At 40.6% G+C, this 21362-nt stretch overlaps 1 protein-coding gene across 2 annotated transcripts in view; it reads left to right on the top strand.

The window, feature by feature from the left end:
• mib1 (MIB E3 ubiquitin protein ligase 1) overlaps positions 1-21362 on the top strand; it is a 176387-nt gene that overhangs the window by 18021 nt on the left and 137004 nt on the right. For both annotated transcript variants that reach the window (XM_072252839.1, XM_072252829.1), the window contains exons 2-3: positions 9563-9734; positions 13617-13746. In XM_072252839.1, the coding sequence (XP_072108940.1) occupies positions 9563-9734; positions 13617-13746 (302 nt within the window). The remainder of the gene's footprint in view (positions 1-9562; positions 9735-13616; positions 13747-21362) is intronic.

The following is a 21362-nucleotide window of genomic DNA, read 5'->3' as shown; positions in this document are numbered from 1 at the left end:
CTCAGTGAATGCCAATAGAACTTGATCCACCAAAAGCTCTTCAGTACAATTTTCTTTAGCATAATCAATTTGTAACATATTCTGAAATTAAATATTTTTTGTATGTTGCTACAAAATGCTGTGATCTTTACTGAGAATGTTTCTCTTGGCTAGCAGTTGTTTACTTAGACAGCTCATTTCATTGTATTAAGACAAATTAGGCAGCATGGCGGAAGCCTCATCCATGTAAATCAGAATCAGGTTTAATATGGGTTTATAAAATTTTTACGATGTATGTCAATGGTTTGGCCTATGAGATTGATGGATTTGTGGTAAATTTGCCGATGATAAAAAGATAGGTGGAGGAGCGGGTAGTGTTGAGGAAACAGAAAACCTGCTGAGAGACTTAGATAGCTTAGGGGAATGGGCAAAGAAGTGGCAAATGAAATATGTTGGAGGTGTATGGTCATGCACTTTGATGGAAGAAATAAACTGGCAGACTATTATTTAGATTGGGAGAGAATTCAAAATGCAGAGGTACAAAGGAACTTGGGAGTCCTTTGGCAGGATACCCTAAAGGTTAACCTCCAGATTGAGTCGGTGGTGAAGAAGGCAAATGCAATGTTGGCAATTATTTCTAGAGGTATAGAATATAAGAGCAGGGATGTGATATTGAGATATAAGGAACTCGTGAGACCACACTTGGAGTATTGTGTGCAGTTTTGGGCTCCTTATTTTAGAAATGATATACTGACCTTGGAGAGGGTTCAGAGAAGATCCACAAGAATGATTCCAGGAATGAAAGGGTTACCGTATGAGGAATGTATTCCCTAGAGTTTGGGAGAAAGAGGGGGGGATCTCATAGAAACATTCTGAATGGTAAAAGGCCTGAACAGATTGGCAATGTTATTTCCTATGGTACGGGATTCAAGGACAAGAGGGCATGACTTCAGGATTGAAGGATTTCCATTTAGAACTGAGATGCGGAGAAAGTACTTTAGTCAGAGGGTGGTAAATCTGTGGAACTTGTTGCCATGAATGGCTAAGTCATTCGATGTAATTAAGGCAGAGATAGATAGGTTTTTGATTAGCCAGGGCATCAAAGGTATGGGGTGAAGGGAGGGGAGTGGAGATGACTGGAAGAATTGGGTCAGCCCATGATTGGTGGAGCAGACTTGATGGGCTGAATGGCCTACTTCTGCTCATATATCTTATGGTCTTAATATCAGGCATTTGTCTCAAAGTTTGTGAACTTTGCAGCAGCAGGATAATGCAATACATGGTAATATAGGAAAAAATACTGAACTACAGGCAGTGTATGTACATCTAGTAGTTAAATAAGTAGTGTAAAAGCAGAAATAAAAAGAGTAGTGAGGTAGTGTTCATGGGTTCAATGTCTATTCAGAAATTGGATGGCAGAGGGGAAGAAGCTGTTCCTGAGTCACTGAGTGTGTGCCTTCAGGCTTCTGTACTTCCTTCCTGATGGTGACAGTGAGAAGAGGGCATTGATGGCTAATTTTGAGTAATGTAGTATTTTATGAAATAGTAAAACAGGAAATTACTGTAGTTTTTTAAACTTTGAATTAATAACTAAGAGTAAACAATATTGTACCATTATCAGAAAGCAGCTTAAGATATTGAGGGACAGCTTGCAATTGTAATTTTAAAAAATGATTCTAAATTGAGGACAATCATTGAATTTGTAAAACACTGATGCAGTCAAGAGTGACCATGAGAAAATTTTCACTGGGTATCTCTTTTTCAGCATTAAGTGGTGTAGTGTATTGGAAGAGTAGAATACAGGTGTCCCCTGCTTTTCGAACGTTCGCTTTACGACACCTCGCTGTTACGAAAGACCTATATTAGTTGCCTGTTTTCGCTAACAGCAGGTGTTTTTACTGTTATGATAAAAGGCAGCGTGTGGCCCAAGCAGCCACACTCCTATCCCGGAACTGCATTCTAGCCAGCATTGCTTAAACACGTACCTGTGAGCATCTGTGCTATATGTCGATTTATTTTGAGCATTGGTTAGCAAGATGAGTTCTAAGGTATCGGAAAAGCCTAAAAGAGCTCGTAAGGGTGTTATACTTAGCGTAAAACTAGACATAATTAAGCATTTCGATCGTGGTGAATGAAGTAAGGACAAAGTGAGTTTGGCTTGTGGAAGTTGACGAAGATGATGTTGAAGAGGTTTTGGCATTCCGCGACCAAGAGCTGATAGATGAAGAGCTGATGCAATTGGAAGAGGAAAGGATAACAATCGAAACCGAATGCAGTACCGAATGGACCGAAAGTGAAGTCGTCCAGGAACTGAACGTGAAGCAAGATTTTCGCTGCAATTGACAACACTTCAATGATTACAGAAAAGTACAACTTTAATTCTGAAAGGGTACGTAGGCTTAGGGCATATTTGCAGGATGGTTTGAGTGCTTACAAAAAACTGTATGAAAATGTGCGAGGCTAAGCAATCAAGCATAGTGTCGTTTTTCAAGTCTTCCACATCAACCACAGCAGACGACGAACCTCGACCTTCAACATCGAGGCAGGCAGACATAGAAGAAGATGACCTGCCTGCCCTGATGGAAACAGACGACAATGAGATGATAGTCCAGTTTCCCACCACACCAACCTCCGACTCAGCCTAATACACCATCATCAGTGTGCTCGGCGCTGTCTTCCCGATTCCGGTAAGTAATACTACACTGTACATACATTATTTCTACTTTATATAGGCTGTGTATTTTTATGTGTTATTTGGTATGATTTGGCAGCTTCATAGCTTAAAGGTTACTAGAGAGAATGTTCCTGCCGGGAGCGCTTGCGCTGTGTGTTTCTGCCGGGAGCGGTTGCGTGAGATTTTCGCTGCGCTAGACAGTGCTCCAATGATTGCAGAGAAGTATTTCTACTTTATATAGGCTGTGTATTTATCATATCTTTCCTGCTTTTACTATATGTTACTGTTATTTTAGGTTTTATGTGTTATTTGGCATGATTTTGTGTTATTTTTTGGGTTTGGGAACGTTCAAAAATTTTTCCCATATTAATAAATGGTAATTGCTTCTTCACTTTACGACATTCTGGCTTACAAACCGTTTCATAGGAACGCTCTACCTTCGGATGCTAGGGGAAACCTGTATCTGGTATATTGCAAAATGATGTAGAATATATGCCCTTCAGAGATCTATGTCTATGCAAACCATCAAGCACCCATTTATTCTAATGTTACAGTAATGACTTTTTATTCTCCTGCATTCCCATCCACTAGTCCAGGTTCTATTGGAACTAGAGCATGTAAGAGAATGTGCAAATTCCATATTGTCAGCACTGGAGATCAGGGTTAAGCTTGGGCTGCTGGAGCTGTAAGCCATCAGCTCTACTTGCTGTGTCATGGTACCACCCCTTTCCAATTCTGATTTCACTTGCATTTGTTTCCCCCCCCATCTCCCACTAACAATTAAAATATATGCTTAGATTTCCATTTACTTGGCTTGCTTTATTTGATGTCTACCTATTATAACTTCAATTTTATAGTTACATGATTTTCTAGAGGGCATCAAGGTGAAGTGCTCCTGTGAAACTTGTCTTTTGTGAACCATGCAGCACTCATTTATGGTGGTAGATTTTATTTATTTAGAGATACAGCATGATAACAGGCCCTTCCAGCCCAACAAGCCCACGCTTGCCCAATTGCTACCATATGAACAATTAACCTACTAACCCATGCATCTTTGGAAATGGGAGGAAACTGGAGCACCCCGAGGAAACCCACATGTTCACAGGGAGATCATACACTCTTCTTGCAGACTGCGGCAGGTTATGCACTAACCAATATGTTAGTGTGCCACCCTTTTTATGTTTGCAGGTGTTTATGATTCCTTGAAATTGTTATAGCCGGGGATGGTAATGGGGATAAGCTCCCACTACCTATTAAATACATCCAATGGATGTACATCTCAAATAGTCTCTGACAAACAAGTCCAGCTCCTAGCCACACATGTGGCTTAGTTACTAAGCCTGGTGGAACAGTTTGTGCTGACAGGAGATGGAGCAAAAGTGGGTCACTGGAACCTTAAAACCAGTTGCTTTGGGCAGATGGGGCTCATCAGCTGTGATTGGCAGCTTATCTAGAAGAGGAAAACTTTGATCTCAAACCTCTGCTGTCTTGCAGCTAACCCACTCATGGGGAAGGCTTCGGGAGTAAATCCTGAGGAAAACTCCAGAGTTGGAATCCCTAAGGCAGCCCTACGTTGAGTTCGATGCTGACTGGCACCTCCTGCAATGTCGGTGGTACCAAACTGTATCGGTCTCTGCCGTTCTTTTGAATTCATCAGCTGCTTGAAGAGGGGGAGCCTGGTACATGGGCAATAGCTTGTTCTCCAAATCATACTGACCTGGCTTGCATATCACGTAGGCAGCTGGGATGCTACATCTATGGTCAACACTGACCAACAGAGGGCCTCAAGATATTCATATGTAATAAATGTGGTTTAGCAGTTTTGAAATCTAAAACTGTTTGAAAATTTTGCTGTAACGATTAATTTCATCAGCTTCTGTTTGTAGTCCTCAAGTTTCTTCCACTCTCCTCTTGTAGCTAATAAAGTGGCCACTGAGTGTATGTTCGTGGCTTTCTGCTGACTATGCTTGAATACACTTCAAGGTTCAACATGTGTGTTCAGAGATGCTCCACTGCACAACATTGTAGTAATGCATGATTATTTGAGTTATATTGCCTTGTGTCAACTTGAACCAGTCTGGCATTCTCCTCTGATCTCTCTTGTAAAAAGGCATTTTCACCTACAGAACTGCTGCTCACTGGATTTTTTACCTTTTTCTCGCACCATTCTTTGTGAACTCGAGACTGTTGTGCGTGAAAATCCCAGGTGATCAGTAGTTTTTGAGGTACTCAGACCACCCAGTCTGGCACCAACAATTGTTCCATGGTCAAAGTTACTTGAATCACATTTCCTTCCCACTCCAATGTTTGGTCTGAACAACAACTGAACCTCTGCATGCTTTTTTTGCATTGAGTTGGTGTACCAAATAAAGTGGCCACTGAGAAAAACATCAAACAAATACTCCAATGAAGGACTTAATCATCAAAAGTGAGTGTCACATTGGGGAGCTGACAGGGTGAAGCTACAAAAATATAGAATAACATAATTTGTGGAATTAGTGTAATCAGATTACTGGGGTTAATATGATTTAGCAATTTGACCAAAAAAAATGATCAATGAGTGACCTGTGCATCTGTACAGGAAATCACCGTAGAAAATGAGTTTTACTCAATTGGTACACTAAAAATGTGTTATTCTACACTAATTCTGAGTCAGCTTCCTGCAAATTAAAAAAAACAGACAGAGTTGCATTAAGGCACGTACAGTAAATTGGTATGAATGAAGTTTGTCATGGTATTACACTCAATTCTGCGCATCTGGTGTATACCAGTGAAGGAAGAGTATTAACCCTAAGAAATGGTGCTCTTCATGGCAGCCAACTATACCCATGTTCATTGAAGACTATGGAGGGGACCAAGAGGGACATGGTGGCCTGGCACCATTGGACAGGCAGACAGCCTATTGTAATTATTTCAATTTTTTTGCATCGTTTTGTTTGTTAAACAGTTTTTAACAGAAGCTTCAGTAAGTTATACCTTCATTGAAACATAGAAACATAGAAAACATACAGCACAATACAGGCTCTTCGGCCCACAAAGCTGTGCTGAACATGTCTCTACCTAGGCTTTACCCATAGCCCTCTTTTTTTTAAACTCCATGTAGCTATCCAGGATTCTCTTAAAAGACCCTATCGTTTCCGCCTCCACCACTGCTGCCAGCAGCCCATTCCATGCACTCACCACTCTGAGTAAAAAAACTTACCCTTGACATCTCCTCTGTACCTACTTCCAAGCACCAAATCACACCATTTATCTGCATCCTTCATTTTGCATAGATGTGGTTACTGCTAGCATTGCTGTAAGCATCTTTGTACATCTGAATAAAAAGGTTAATAATGGAGAACTGCCAGTAATATCATCACTGAAGCATCCAATGCATGGAAATGTCAGCAGTTAGATGCAAGAGAAAACATGCCATTGGTTTTGGCACACCTTTCTAAGTTATGGCATGCTAGAGTGGCTTGCACTGAGTTGTGAAGCTGCCCAATCAGGTATCTGATTTCTGTAGAGTGCCCCTCTTAAATAGGCACAATGCTTCACTTCATGTAGAGGAAGGATGAACATGCATATTGTGGTGAATATTGATAGCTTTTTGCAGAGTGTCTGATTCCATTAAAATATTAAGTGCGCCAAGGTAAATACTGTACAAATGACTCTTGATGGTGTAATTTCACCAGAGAATGATCATTAACACAGTTTACAACATTAGTTAAATTACTTTCATCTGATTAGGACGCAGACAAAATGTCAAGACAGAAAAAGTTAATTTCTATGTTGCAGTGTCCACCAAACATAGTTTAATTTTTCTTTTGTTGGTGTAACTGAGTGGTTATTTTAGGACTAGCACAGGCCAGGCAACTGTGGTGCCATTATGTCTTCGCCCCCATCACCCAGGAGATGTCCTGTTTTCATTGCTACCATCCTTTAGGAGGTATGGGAGCCTGAAGATACACACTCAGCAATAAGACCGTAAGACAAACGAGCAGAAGTTGGCCATTTGGCCCATCGAGTCTGCTCTGCCATTTTATCATGAGCTGATCCATTCTCCCATTTAGTCCCACTCCCCTGCCTGCTCACCATAACCTTTGATGCTCTGGCTACTCAGATACCTATCAATCTCTGCCTTAAATACACCCAATGACTTGGCCTCCATTGCCGCCCGTGGCAACAAATTCCATAGATTCACCACCCTCTGGCTAAAAAAATTTTCTTCGCATTTCTGTTCTGAATGGGCGCCCTTCAATCCTTAAGTCATGCCCTCTCATACTAGACTCCCCCATCATGGGAAACAACTTTGCCACATTCACTCTGTCCATGCCTTTCAACATTCAAAATGTTTCTATGAGGTCTCCCCTCATTCTTCTAATCTCCAAGGAATAAAGTCCAAGAGCGGACACACGTTCCTCATATGTTAACCCTCTCATTCCTGGAATCATTCTAGTGAATCTTCTCTGTACCCTCTCCAACATCAGCACATCCTTTCTTAAATAAGGAGACCAAAACTGCCCACAGTACTCCAAGTGAGGTCTCACCAGTGCCTTATAGAGCCTCAACATCACATCCCTGCTCCTATACTCTATTCCTCTAGAAATGAATGCCAACATTGCATTCGCCTTCTTCACCACCCACTCAACCTGGAGGTTAACCTTAAGGGTGTCCTCTAGGAGGACTCCCAAGTCCTGTTGCATCTCAGAACTTTGAATTCTCTGTCCATTTAAGTAATAGTCTGTCCGTTTATTTCTTCTGCCAAAGTGCATAACCATACACTTTCCAACATTGTATTTCATTTGCCACTTCTTTGCCCATTCTTCCAATCTATCCAAGTCTCCCTGCAGACTCTCCGTTTCCTCAGCACTACCGGCCCCTCCACCTATCTTCGTATCGTCAGCAAACTTAGCCACAAAGCCATCTATTCCATAATCCAAATCGTTGATATACAATGTAAAAAGAAGCAGCCCCAACACTGATCCCTGTGGAACACCACTGGTAACCAGCAGCCAACCAGAATAGGATCCCTTTATTCCCACTCTCTGTTTCCTGCCAATCAGCCAACGCTCTATCCACGTATGTAACTTTCCCGTAATTCCATGGGCTCTTATCTTAAGTAGCCTCATGTGTGGCACCTTGTCAAAGGCCTTCTGAAAATCCAAATATACAACATCCACTGCATCTCCCTTGTCTAGCCTACTGGTAATTTCCTCAAAAAATTGTAATAGGTTTGTCAGGCAGGATTTTCCTTTAAGGAATCCATGCTGAGTTCTGTCTGTCTTGCCATATGCCTCCAGGTACGCTGTAACCTCATCCTTGACTATCGACTCCAACAACTTCCCAACCACCGATGTCAATACAGGAACAGCTTCTTTCCCTCTGCTATCGTATTTCTGAATGGGCAAAAAACCCATGTACAGAATGTCACTTTTTAATTTTTCTTGCTCTCTTTTTATATACATTTCATTTTTTAAAAAATATACTTATTGTAATTACAGATTTATTAGGATTGTTTTACAATGTACTGCTGCCACAGACAACAAATTTCTTGAAATAGGACAGTGATAGTAAACCTGATTCAGACTTTGAAGTGCTGCCAGTAATTAAAGATGCTGCAAAGCTGAAATAACATAAAATGCAAGTATTCGGCAAGATTGTGTGGGAGAGAGGGAACAGTTAACATTTTAAAGTCAGCTGGAAAAATAAGCATTAAAATATACTGAAGATAGATTTGTTAAGCCCCCGGCTACCCTCGGTTGGCACCATTCTCTTAGTCTATCGTGATCTCCAATCATAGATGTTATCTGTATTTTCTTCATCTTGCTTTTTGGCAACACTTGTAATTTATTCTTTGTTCTAAGGAAAGGATATCAACTTGTAATGATAAATGTTTCTTTCTGCACAGAACATTTGAGTTGTTGATTATTTTTAGCTTTATGTACTTTGGGCTCATATAGAGATAGGGTAACTAATGAGACAGTACTCCATTGTGTCCATACAAAAAGATCTTTAATGAGAACATTAAATGAGAGGAAACTTAAATTCCTGGGCCATGTCAACAGAAAGGGAGAAATAGAATGCCTTACATTACAAGGCCATATGCTTGGGAAATGCGGAAGAGGAAGGCAAAGAAGAAAATATACGGACACTGTGAAAGAACCAACAGATCTAAGTGTGCCAGATATCATTGACGCTGCGTGGGATCGTTCGATGTGGAAAGCCATGATTGCTCAAGCGTGTAACGCGCAAGGCACATGAAGAAGTAGTAGTACTTTGGGATTTCAACAATGTTTTATGTAAAAATATATTTTAAACAGATGATAGGGAATTCAAAGTTGTTTTGATGAGAATCTTGAGTGAATGAGTAAATTATGTCTTTGACTATATTAAATCAATTGGCACATAGCATGTAATGTGCAAAAAACAGAAGCATTGTTGCAAATATAAAACTGTGAATGTGCAAATTTGGAGCTGGACATCACTGTAGGGAAAATGCAGGGGGATGCATTTTAAAAGTAAAGAACAGATAAAGTCTTAGTTTTTGTTTAAAAATTCTTGAGGATGCCAGACTGTTCAGAGTACAAATATAGAAGTAACTAAAATTGTGAGTACAAAAATCAGTTAAAAATGCTAATAGAAAATGGCCAGAATACAATCTTGACTGTCCACAACTATCAGGGAGACTTCTTCACGTGTTGAGTAGCAATGTAGGAGTTTTCCACAAAAAAAAAACAAGCCCAAATTGATGGATCACCCATGACCTGTTCGAATGGCAGAAGTAATTTGATGAGCTAAAGAGTCAAATTTTGACTTTTGGGTAGTGAGTCATTGCGGCAAGTGAGTATATATTGTGAAAGCTGTCTGTACTTTCAATCCAAATGGAACGATGAGTTTTTTTTCTTTTGTTGAATTTTTTTAAAGGAATCAAGCACGATGGAACTATGTGTGATACGTGTCGTCAGCAGCCAATTATTGGCATTCGGTGGAAATGTGCAGAGTGTACCAATTATGACCTTTGCACTGTTTGTTACCATGGAGATAAGCACCATTTGAGGCATAGATTCTATAGAATCACTATTCCTGGAAGTGAAAGGTAAGAATATAGAAAATTTTACAATGCTTTTGATTTTCTTATTTTTGTTGACCTTTATCCTGCCATGTAATGTTGTAACATTCTAGAATAATTTTTCATTTAATGCTACTGGTTTTAATAGAAGCTTGTTGAACCTGTTCAGTAAGTGTCATAGTCATACTTTATTGATCCTGGGGGAAATTGGTTTTCGTTACAGTTGCACCATAAATAATAAATAGTAATAGAACCATAAATAGTAATATGTAAATTATGCCAGTAAATTATGAAATAAGCCCAGCACCAGCCTATCGGCTCAGGGTGTCTGACCCTCCAAGGGAGGAGTTGTAAAGTTTGATGGCCAAAGGCAGGAATGACTTCCTATGATGCTCTGTGCTGCATCTCGGAGGAATGAGTCTCTGGCTGGATATTTAGGCCTGGAAGGACCCAATTTCAATTTCTAATCTTGCAAAGTTAGCCAATTTAATTCAGGTTGATGAAAGGGTTACTGCTATCTGCTTTGGTTATCCTTTGTTGGTAAACGTTCCATTTACCTCTGTAATATCATAGAGTACCAGCTGATGATGTGGAATTCAAAGTTGTTCACGGGCAGAATTTCATTTTTCTTTTTTTCTCCAATTCAATTCCTATTTCCAGATTTCAGTGTCCAGCTGCTGTGTCACTGTTGAATTCATTCAAAATGCCTTTCTTTTTTTAAAGGATTAAATTTTCTTTATTATTATTTTCCAAAATCTTACCATCTCTACAGATTGCATTAATTGTACAGTAAAATTCTGATAACTTGGTTGTTTGGAAATACTGGTGGTCAGCATCTCACTGTGAAAGTAAGTTTGAGGTTTAGACAGTTCCTCTCTTACCTTCATTCAGGACTCCAAACAGTCCTTCCATGTGAGGCAATACTTAACCTGTGAATCTGTTGGGGGACCACTTTATCAAGCACCTTCGCATCATCTGCAAAAGGCGGAATTTCCTGGTGGCTAACCATTTTAATTCCTCACCCCGTTCCTGTTCTGACATGTTGGTCCATGGCCTCTTCTTTTACCACAATGAGGCCACTGTCAGGATGGAGAAGCGATACCTCATATTCTGTCTAGGTAGCCGCCACCATGATGGCCTGAACATTGATTTCTGCTTCTGGTTAACTTTTTTCTCCTCCATCTTCCTTCTTCCTCTATTCCTATTCTGGCCTCTTGCCTCTTCTCACCTCCCCCTGGTGTCTCTCTTTCCCTTTGTCTCATGGTCTACTCTACTCTCTTATTAGATTCCTTCTTCTCCAGCCCTTTACTTTTCCCAATCTCCTGGCATGGCCTATCACCTTCTAGCTAGTCCTCCTCCTCTCCCCCCATCTATTTATTCAGCTGTCTTCCCCTTTCTTTCCAATCCTGAAGAAGAGCCTCTGCCTGAAACGTCAACTGCATTTTCATTTCCATAGATGCTGCTTGACCTGTTGAGTTCCTCCAGCATTTTAAGTTTATTTCTGAGGATTTTGAAATATGGCCAGATTTCATACAGTAAATCAGATGTGTAGCTCAAGTAGGCCACACATTTTAATTCCACATCCCATTCCCATTCTGATATGTCTACCCACGGCCTCCTCACTGTCAAGATGAAGCCACGCTCAGGTTGGAGGAACAACACCTTATATTCCGTCTGGGTAGCCTCCAACCTGATGGCATGCACATTGACTTCTCTAACTTCCGCTAATACCCCACCTCCCCCTCGTACCCCATCCGTTATTTATTTATATACACACATTCTTTCTCTCTCTCTCCTTTTTCTCTCTCTGTCCCTCTGACTATACCCCTTGCCCATCCTCTGGGTTTTTCCCCCCTCCCCCTTTTCTTTCTCCCTGGGCCTGCTGTCCCATGATCCTCTCATATCCCTTTTGCCAATCATCAGTCCAGCTCTTGGCTCCATCCCTCCCCCTCCTGTCTTCTCCTATCATTTTGGATCTCCCCTCCCCCTCCCACTTTCAAATTTCTGCTAACTCTTCCTTCAGTTAGTCCTGACGAAGGGTCTCGGCCTGAAACATCGACTGTACCTCTTCCTAGAGATGCTGCCTGGCCTGCTGCGTTCACCAGCAACTTTGATGTGTGTTGCTTGAATTTCCAGCATCTGCAGAATTCCTCGTGTTCCAGAGTGCTTGTATGTTTAACCTTAATCTGATTTGTTGAAAATATTAACTGAAACTCTGAGTTCTGTTATCCACTCTTAAATTTACTAGGGCTCAGTTTCCCACTCCCATTATTCATCAGGTTAACTGAAAAAATTACTATACTATTATGCAGCATATTTTGTTTAGTACAATTTTGAAATGACATTGTTTTGCATATTAAATAAATTGACATCAAGTTCATTAAATCTGTGCATCGAGTGCCACCAAAATCCTGAGGCTGCCAGATTAGTTTTACTGTTATTCAATTCCGCTATTGCCCGATAGAAACTTCTGCTGAGTCAAGATGGAATTGAATACTTTGTTGGATCTTGGTTGATGCCAATTGAGGCTTGAAGTTAGCATGCTAAAACATGCTGGGTTAGAATTTGTCAGGTATAATATATTAAATTCAGATTACCTTGTAAATGAAGGTAATAGTGGTACCTGGCCTTCCTGCCATTGACTTAAGAATCACTTAGGGCAAGAGTAAATCAGACAGCACAGTCAATGGAGTTCAATTTTATAAATATCCAGAATATCCTATTGTTTTGATTTTTCAAGCCATGCCATTTTCACCAAAATGAATATTAAATTTTGATTTTGTGGAAAAGTGATATTATTTGTTTTTTTTTTTCGCCCACTGAATATCCATTTGGGTTACACAGCCCTATCATAACCTGATCAGATAGTGTATCAACTCCGTGATGAGATTGGGTTTGGTATCTAAATAACATGGGCTTGGATTAGAGTGGGACAGCTTTTTATAAATTAATATATTAATTGCCACCTTTTGACAATATTCTAAGAGATTTATCATTTGTTATATTAAAAAGCTGAATTAAAAACCTTTGTGAAATTAAATCAGATGTTTCATTTGACCTATCTGAAGTCCTTTGCAATTCAGCTTGGTATAGCAACAGGCCCCATCTTTAGGATGCCTCCTTCCAATCTGGTCCATTTGAGGAATGGCGTTGAGTGATGAACATGTATCTGGTTTTTCTAATAATGCTCCATTTTCATTTATTGTGGGGTTGGTCTGTGCAGGCCAGTGTTGGAAGCTCTGAAAATAAGTTCTAACAGATTAATAACATTGGACTAAACTAGTATTGTCTAAAGTTTGAGGCCCCCCTGCAAAATGTAGTCTGGTGGGCAATACAGGAGATATCCTACCTATGTAAGGTGGTGTTAGTAGGCATCCTGCAGAAAAGGACACACAACCTCTGGCTTCGATACACAACCTACTCTCTTGTAACCTACTCAGCTCTACTCTGGCCATCTCAGCTCTGCATTTGCTACTCCGGGCCTGACATCAGATTGTGCTTTCACAAGATGAGCAGGATGTGAAACCAAAACTGAGGCAAAGTCCCAATTACCAGATAGCACTAACTTATGGTAGATCCTAACAACTTCACAAGTGATATTTGAGGCAAAAGCCTGGCTCCCTGCTCTCTGATTTGAGCCTGGTGAACCATCTGCCTGTTTAGTTTGAGTTGTTTTATCAAAAAAATTGTTGTTCTTTGTCATGGATCATATTTGGATTGTCTGGTTGTGGTCATACTGGACTTTAATTTTACCTCAGCAGATCTCTGTTATCCCTAATCCAGGGATACCTGCAAAGAAGATGGTTTATTGATATTTGGGAGGATAAAGAAACAGTTATCTGACCACATTGAATGGAAATGTAAATTAAATCTGTAATAATCACACAATTTTTGTTTTCTTTCTATTAGAGTTTTGCTGGAGTCTAGACGCAAGTCAAAGAAGATAACAGCAAGAGGCATTTTTGCTGGTGCAAGGGTAGTACGTGGAGTGGATTGGCAGTGGGAGGACCAAGATGGGGGCAATGGACGTAGAGGAAAGGTGAGCAATTTATTGGATGTTTGGGTCTTGTTCAATATTTAAATTAGTTATTTGGCAGAGCTGATCTAAAGTGGATGAGAATTAACACCAAACTCCTTGTAATCCAGGGAGCGGGAAGCGCAGAATCAAATATCGCTATGATGCTTGTACGTTCTAGTATCAATTGTTTGGCGACAATAAAGTATGAAGTAAAATAAAGCAAACAAACTTACACTGGGTAAATCATATGCTTGCCTGTCCACATACCTCAACTCCATTTTATCCCCCTTTGTTCATTCCCTTCCCACCTACATCCACACCAGTTAACATGCTCTCAATCTCCTCAACAATTTTCGATTCTCTGGTTCTGATCACCCCATTTTCACTATGGATGTCCAATCCCTAGGCACGTCTATCCTCCATCAAGAAGGTCTTTAAGCTCTCTTATGGTAAATAAGACATAGGAACAGAATTAGACTATTTGGCCTGTCTAGTCTGCTCTGCTATTCAATCATGGCTGATACTTTTTTCCCTCCTCAGCCCCACTCCCCGGCCTTCTCCCTGTAACTTTTGACACCATTGCCAATCAAGAACCTATCAAGACCTGCCTTAAATACACCCAATAACCTGGCCTCCACAGCTGCCTGTGATAATAAATTCCACGAATTTGCTACCCTCTGGCTAAAGAAATTTCTCCACATCTGTTTTAAATGGACGCCCCTCTAATACCTCCACAGTCTTTACCACTACCCCTTTCAGAACCCTAGGGTGCACTTCATCTGGCTCGGGTGACTTATGTACCCTTCGATCTTTTAGCTTTTTTAAATGCTTTCTCCCTTGTACTGCACTCACTTTTCTTCCCTCACACCCTTCAACATCTGGCACACTGCTAGTGTCTTCCACAGTGAAGACTGATGCAAAATACTCATTTAATTCATCTGCCAACTCCTTGTCACCTGTTATTATTTGTCCGGCCTTATTATTTTTTAACAGTGCTATATCCACTCTTGTCTTTTATATACTTGAGAAAGCTTTTATGATCCACTTTGATATTGTCTGCTAGCTTGGTTTCATATTTCATCTTTTCCCTCCTTAGTTGCTCTCTGTGGGGTTTTGAAAGCTTCCCAATCCTCTAATTTCCTGCTAATTTCTGCTTTATTGTATGCCCTCTCTTTTGCTTTTACATTAGCTTTGACTTAGTCAGCCATGGTTGTACTATTTTGCCAATTGAGTATTTCTTTGGTTTTGGTACACATTCATCCTGCACCTTCCTCATTTTTCCCCAAAACTCAAGCCATTGCTGCTCTACTGTCATCCCTGCCAGCATCACCTTACAATTTACTTTGGTCTGCTTCTGTCTCATACCACTGTAATTTCCTTCACTCCACTGAAATACTGCTACATCAGACTTTATTTTCTCCCAATCAGCTTTCAATTTGATCTCAAACCATGTTGTGATTACTGTCTCCTAGGGTTTAGAACATAGAATAGTACAGCACAGTACAGGGCCTTCATCCCACAATGTTGTGCTGACCCTCGAACCCTGCCTCCCATATAACTCCCCACCTTAAATTCCTTCATATACCTGTCCAGTAGTCTCTTAAATTTCACTAGTGTATCTGCCTCCACCACTGACTCAGGCAGTGCATTCCACACACTCTCTGAGTAAAAAAAACCTTCCTCTAATATCCCCTCCGAACTTCCCACCCCTTACCTTAAAGCCATGTCCTCTTGTATTGAGCAGTGGTGCCCTGGGGAAGAGGCGCTGGCTATCCACTATATATTCTTAATATCTTGTATACCTCTATCATGTCTCCTCTCATCCTCCTCTCCAAAGAGTAAAACCCTAGCTCCCTTAATCTCTATTCATAATCCATACTCTCTAAACCAGGCAGCATCCTGGTAAATCTCCTCTGTACCCTTTCCAATGCTTCCACATCCTTCCTATAGTGAGGCGACCAGAACTGGGCACAGTACTCCAAGTGTGGCCTAACCAGAATTTTATAGAGCTGCATCATTACCTCACGACTCTTAAACTCTATCCCTCAACTTATGGAAGCTAACACCCCATAAGCTTTCTTAACTACTCTATCTACTTGTGAGGCAACTTTCAGGGATCTGTGGACATGTACCCCTGGATCCCTCTGCTCCTCCACACTACCAAGTATCCTGCCATTTACTTTGTACTCTACCTTGGAGTTTGTCCTTCCAAAGTGTACCACCTCACACTTCTCCGGGTTGAACTCCATCTGCCACTTCTCGGCCCACTTCTGCATCCTATCAATGTCTCTCTGCAATCTTTGACAATCCTCTGCACTATCTACAACACCACCAACCTTTGTGTCGTCAGCCAACTTGCCAACCCACCCTTCTACCCCCACATCCAGGTCGTTAATAAAAATCACAAAAAGTCGAGGTCCCAGAACCGATCCTTGTGGGACACTACTAGTCACAACCCTCCAATCCGAATGTACTCCCTCCACCACGACCCTCTGCCTTCTGCAGGCAAGCCAATTCTGAATTCACCTGGCCAAACTTCCCTGGATCCCATGCCTTCTGACTTCCTGAATAAGCCTACCTTGTGGAACCTTGTCAAATGCCTTACTAAAATCCATATAGATCATATAGCGTTCTTTTACCTTAAGATCCGTAATCACCTCCGGTTCATTACATTACACCCAGTCCAGTATAGCTGATCCCCTGGTAGGCTCAATGACAAACTACTCTAAAAAGCCATCTTGTAGGCATTCAACAAACTCATTCTCTTGAAATCCATTTCCAACTTTATTTTCCCAATCTATGTGCATGTTGACATCTCCCATGACTATCATAACATTGCCCTTTTGACATGCTTTTTCCATTTCCTGTTGTATTCTGTAGTCCACATCCCAGCTACTGTTTGGAGGCCTGTATATAACTGCCATCAGGGTCCTTTTACTCTTGCAGTTTCTTAACTCAACCCACAATGATTCAGCATCTTCCAATCTTATGTCACATTTTTCTACTGATTTGATGCCATTCTTTACCAACAGAGCCACGCCACCCCTTCTACTTAACCTCCTATCCCTCTGATACAACATGTAACGTTGGGCATTCAGCTTCCAGCTCCAATCATCCTTCAGCCATGATTCAGTGATGACCAGTACATCATACCTGACAATCTGTAATAGTGCAACAAGATCATCCACCTATTTCGTATACTTCGTGCATTGAGATATAACACATTGTCTACTGTGTTTGCTACCATTTTTGACTCTGCATCCCTAATGAACTGATATTCACCCTGCTGGCCGCAATTTTGTCATATCATTTGCCTGCCTATCTTGGCAGCCTGACTGCAAGCTATCTTTGCTTTTTTGCCATTCATTCTATCCTGTGTCCCTTCAATCCATTCCTACCCCCCCCCCCGCCAAATTAATTTGAAACCTCCTCACAGCTCTAACAAACCTGCCAGTGTGAATATTGGTCCTCCTTGGGTTCAGGTGCAACTTGTCCCTTTTGTATTAGGTCATACCTCCCCCAGAAGAGATCCCAATGATCCAAGAACTTGAAGCCCTGCCTTGCACCAGCTTCTCAGCCATACATTAATCTTCAAATCATCCTGTTTCTATCCTTACTGGAGTGTGGCACATGCAGCAATCCAGAAATTACTACCCTGGAGGTCCTGCTTCTCAGCCTTCTACCTAGCTCCCTAAATTTTCTTTTCAGGACCTCATTGCTTTTCCTTCCTATGTCATTGGTACCAATATGTACCAAGACATCTGGCTGCTCTCCCTCCCTCTCCAAAATGCTGTGGACACGGTGTGAGACATCCCTGACCCTGGCACCAGAGAGGCAACATACCATTCGGATGTCTCATTCACAGTGTCTGTTCCCCTGACTATTGAGTCCCCTATCACTATCGCTCCCCTCTTCTTCCCCTTTCCCTTCTGTACCATGGGCCTATGTTCAGTGCCAGTAACCTGGTCTCCGTGGCATTCTGCTGGGAGGTCTTCCCCCACAACAGTATCTAAAGTGATATACTTATTTTTGAGATAAATGGCCACAGGGGTGCTCTGCGCTAACTACCTATTCACATTTCCATTTCTCCTGACAGTTACCCAGCTACATGTGTCGTGCAATTTAGGGGTGGCTGCTTCCCTGTTACTCTGATTATCTCCTCACTCTCCTGTACAAGCTCAAGGTCATCCAGATGCTGCTGCAGATCCCTAACATGGTGTTCAAGGAGCTGCAGGTGGATGTACTTCATGCAGCTGTAGTTCCCTGAGAGACTCTGTGTCTCCCAGGTCTCTAACATCCGGCATGAAGAACACACAACAGCCATCACTACACTAGGTACAGTAAGAGAAAACAAAAATGAATCCGTAACAGAAGCTTACCCAGAGCCAATGCTTCTTTCAAGCCGAAGGCTCCTTTGAGCCAAAGCCTGACACTCCTACTCTCACCACTGACCTGCTCCCAACAATGGCCGCCCTTCTGTACTTTTAAACAAGTGTTGCCAACCTGCGAGAAAGCTCAACGCTGTGGCCTGCTGCTGCCACTGATTGGGCCCCCAGAATGAGCCTGAACGCCTGTGAAGCTCTCCTTTCAAACAAGCGTTGCTGACCTGCGAGAAACCAGGTCGTTTCTTTCTCGACAACAGACCCAACCAGTTCCCTTCCACCACCACCCTCCTCCATCTGGTGGAACTGACCCTCACTCTCAACAATTACCCTTTCGGTTCTTCCCACTTTATCGGGGTGTAGCCATGGGCATCCATGTGGGCCCCAGCTCTGATCAATGTATAGTTGATCAGAAGTGGTCAATTCTTACAAACTGTTGTATTCACCAAGTCCTGAGAGTTGTATTACGCCTCATTACAAATTTTGATGCTATTGCTTAGATTAGGTTCACCTTTTTTGGAAAGGTGTGAAATATCAAAGTCAGACAGTTGAAGTGAAGCGTATGTGAGGATTCTGAAGATCAGTGTCCTTTTAGTGGACAAAATGGAGGTTTTCTGCGACATCTACATTTGGTTTATCCATTGGAAATGACCCCCTCCCCCAAAACATCCCCTAGATTCTGAGATATAACACATTGTCTACTGTATTTGCTACCATTTTTGATACTGCATCCCTAATGAACTGATATTCACCCTGCTGGCCTCAATTTTGTCATATCATTTGACTGCCTATCTTGGCAGCCTGACTGCAAGCTATCTTTGCTTTTTTGCCATTTGTTCTATCCTGTGTCCCTTCAATCCATTCCTACCCCCCCCCCCCCCCAATTTGTGATTAGAAAATCACAAATTCAATGTCACTGTTCAAGAAAGTAGTGCGTCAGAAATTGTTAAAGTGGACCAGGTAGCCTATCATCAGTCAATAGGAAATATTGGTAGCATTATTGAGGAAGAATAACAACCAATGTAGAAAGTTGCAAAACAATCAGGGTAATCATGGTTTTATGAAAGGGAAGTTGTGTTTGGCACATTTATGAGAGTTCTTTGAAGATATAATAAACAGGTAGATGAAGAGGAACCACCGTTGGGTATCCATATGGCATTTGATAAGATGCCACATAAAAGATTATCACTCAGGATAAGGGTCATGGGCTGGCAGTAATAAACAAGCACAGATTGAGTTTCAGTTCACAAACAGAAAAAGTCAGGATTGGGAAAAAAACGTAGTTCAGAGCAGGTGGAGGCCATCTGGCCTTTTGAACTGCTGTCTTTGAGATCATAGCTGATCAGTATTTTAATGTTATTTTTCTACATTGTCCTCAAAACCTTTGATTTGCTTGATAAGGAGAACTCTATTGAGCTGAGTTCTGGGTGAGCACATATAAGTTAGACAGAAAGATATGGGCTCCAATTAATAATGGATGCATATCCACAAACAATATAAAGTTGTTAATATAATTGAATGAATACAGCACAACATGCAATCTGTTGGAGGAACTCAACAGATTGAGCAACATTGGTGAGAGGAAAGAAAGTGTTAGTGCTTGGAGCTGAAGCCCTGCATCAGGACTGAGTTCCTCCAGCAGATGGCCGTGTTGCTCCAGATTCTAACAACTACAGTATCTGAATGGGTATATAGTTGAATTTCAATATTTTTGGCCTTGGCATTGTATAACAATTAACTTGATTCTGCAGTGGAGGGAATTTCAGGCTTTTTTGAGATGTACAGTAAATTGCAGTGGGTTGAATAGATATTCGTACTTAAAATAATCATGAACTGAACTTCATTGCTCCTTTATACATAACTGATCAGGTATTTTAATTGTGTGGTAAGGTATGATTTCTAATGCTAATATTTCTAACCAAAAAATAGTTAGTGGAATATCTTTTTTCAATTGTCTGCGCTGTTGAAATTTAAATGCTGCTTGTTCTTTAAAATTGGAAATCTGGTAAAGCTGATAGGTTTACTGAAAATTACTTAACTATCTGCTGGAATGTTTCTTGCGTTTTCCCTTCGCATGAAAGATTTTACTGTACCTCAAGCACAACAGAAAGAAATAAAAGAAATTTATTTGTTTTTAAAAAGGATAAATAAAATGTAATATCATATAAAAATAATTCTCAAAAAGTCAGGATGCCTTTTTTGTTGCTCCTATATTTCTTACTGGTCTCTGCATTTACTTCTTGGTGCTGTTTCATGACACTCAACCAAAAATACAAGATTGAGGGGAGAATTTTTCAATCAATGGCTACATTACATTTTGTGTAGTTGTGGACTTCCTTGTTAATGTGCATACATTGGAGAGGACAAACAATACTAAACATTATTATATCAGACAAACTTATTTTGAGAAACAATTTCGTGCAATGCAGTTTCTTCAGTCATTGGATTGTAGTGTATTATGGTAGAGAAATGCAAAGCAAACTGGTCAAGACATTTAAATTATAGATTTTTTTAAACATAGTAAGACTTTTGAACTATTACATATATGAAGAATAAACAAATTTAATTGGAAATATTTTGAATTCTTGCAGAGGATGCTGTTACAAAAAACTATAATTTATCTAAGATGTAAGCAGGCATCTTCAATATTTTTGACTTCCATTTTCAATTTGATATGATAATGCAATGGACTGCTATGAAAGGAGCAACATTTCTGATAAATGGAAAGTGAGATGATATTTATTGAGTCATGGGAACATGAAATTACATGGGAACATGATATTAAATGATGTCATCAATTGAGGGGAAAAGCTGCTGGACAAAGCATTGGTTTAAAACTGAAGGATGCATGCTTGGTGAAAATAAGTACTAAATTTGGACATTTTCCTCTAAGATTAGAATCCATCAATGCCAAGCTATTGAAATTTAGTGTTCTTGATAAAGAAAATGCTCAGTGTATAATAAGTGATGGCTGTGATAAACTACTTAAATTATTTAGCAACCTGTAAAAGTAGCAAAAGAGGTATTTGTGTCATGGATACATGGCCTCCATCGTGTATGAATGGCTAAATTAAAATCATAGTGGAAAGGGAATTCAAGTAAATTATAAGGAGATTGAAAAAATCATCTAGTACAGAGCCTCTAGGATATTGCCTTGTATTTGCAGGTATTTTATTTTATAAATAAAGGTAGTATAGTAGACTGATTCATTGAGATAATTATTGCTCTTAGTTTTGACATTTTTATGTATGTGTT

This window comes from Mobula birostris, chromosome 1, assembly GCF_030028105.1.
Source record: "Mobula birostris isolate sMobBir1 chromosome 1, sMobBir1.hap1, whole genome shotgun sequence".
Classification (NCBI taxonomy): Eukaryota; Metazoa; Chordata; class Chondrichthyes; order Myliobatiformes; family Myliobatidae; genus Mobula; species Mobula birostris.
This window is presented reverse-complemented; position numbering and strand designations above follow the sequence as displayed.